General features: G+C 48.0%; 1 protein-coding gene across 1 annotated transcript in view; it reads right to left on the bottom strand.

Moving 5' to 3' along the window:
- Positions 1-1,418, bottom strand: part of LOC103383056 (oxysterol binding protein-like 8) — a 15,994-nt gene that overhangs the window by 1,308 nt on the left and 13,268 nt on the right. Inside the window, exons 18-20 of the mRNA XM_017034625.2 lie at positions 1,315-1,402; positions 356-458; positions 5-92 (exon numbers count right to left, since the gene is read on the bottom strand). Of these exons, the coding sequence (XP_016890114.1) occupies positions 5-92; positions 356-458; positions 1,315-1,402 (279 nt within the window). The remainder of the gene's footprint in view (positions 1-4; positions 93-355; positions 459-1,314; positions 1,403-1,418) is intronic.

Below are 1,418 nucleotides of genomic sequence, written 5' to 3' on the forward strand. Positions count from 1 at the left end.
CTGCGTCTTCTTGATGGAGTCGATGGCACTTTGAAGTTCACTGAGGTCGGCGCCCTTCTTCCTCAGCCGACTGCTGAGTTTACTTTTGTGTCCTGCAACAGAGTTCATGTCCACAGTCAACGAAGTGAAAGGTCAGGGCGAAAGGTCAGGACGAAAGGTCGGGAATAAAGGTCAGGACGAAAGGTCAAGATGAAACGTCAGGAAGAACAACAACTAAAGAAACTACAGAGGACGGAGGACAGTCCCTTTTTTACGCTCTGGCTAATTCTTACCATACTTTACTTCTTATACACCAAATATTACTAAGATACTTGGTTGAAGTACTGAAGGAGTACGACGTGTTTTAACGACTCACGTTCACTTCCAGACGAGTCGTGACGGTCGGGTTCAGGTGACGAGCAGCCGCTCTCTGGGCTTTTGGCAGCGTCACTTTTATGTTTCCTCTTTGGCACCGTTACCTAGAACACACACACACACCAACACACAAACACACCAACACACCATCACACACGCGCACACACACACACATGTTCAATAATCAGTCACAGACTTTAGATGAACATTAATAAAATACTGTGAGAACAAAGAAAACAGAAGATTAAATAACAAACGTGTGACAGTGTGAGTTTCATCAACAGTTACAACACACACACACACACACACACACACACACCATAAAGACATGCAAACCACACACACATCAGCAAAGCAGACGAGCAGCTCCATGATCAGAGACAGAGACGAGTAACAAAGACAAGCAGGCAAGTGAGGAAGATGATGATGAAGAAGATGATGAAGATGATGATGAAGATGAAGATGATGAAGTTGCTCTTCTTCATTTGGTAAAAACCCAGACCAGTCTACGTCCGTCTGTGGTCTTTGTTTTCCTCATTCCTAATGACCTGACACATTTAGGCACATACTGCCACCTACTGTTCTAGAGCGTGTAGTGTCATGGTGTGACCAGGTGACCGTCTGGGACTAATTAGATTCTTTACAGTAACAGATCAAATGGTTGGACGTCATTAACCAATGACGGTTGAGACCAGTTTGAACAACTTCACCCGCCCCTCATATAAAACACAGGTCAAAGGGCAAAACACAGAGAGAGAAGCAACAGAAGTGCAGAGAGACAGCCGGAGCACAAGGGGGCGACGGCGGTGACAGTGGCAGCATGGCCGTGGCTGCAGCATGAGCGGCGGCTGAGGCGATGGGATGCGTTCAGAAGCGTTGACATCATCAACATACCTGGCACTTGCAATTGTCGCGCCGCGGGCCCTGGTTACTCAGACTAATAAGACTGCCAGAACGTACCATGGGGGTGCGGTGTCGGACCTTGGTCTGGATGCAGCCGTCTTTCTCAAACTGGATCAGGTCGTTGAGAGGATCCCACGGCCTGGTGCTGGAGGGGGGAGGCA

Source organism: Cynoglossus semilaevis, chromosome 8 (genome assembly GCF_000523025.1).
Source record: "Cynoglossus semilaevis isolate Cse_v1.0 chromosome 8, Cse_v1.0, whole genome shotgun sequence".
NCBI classification, from domain to species: domain Eukaryota; kingdom Metazoa; phylum Chordata; class Actinopteri; order Pleuronectiformes; family Cynoglossidae; genus Cynoglossus; species Cynoglossus semilaevis.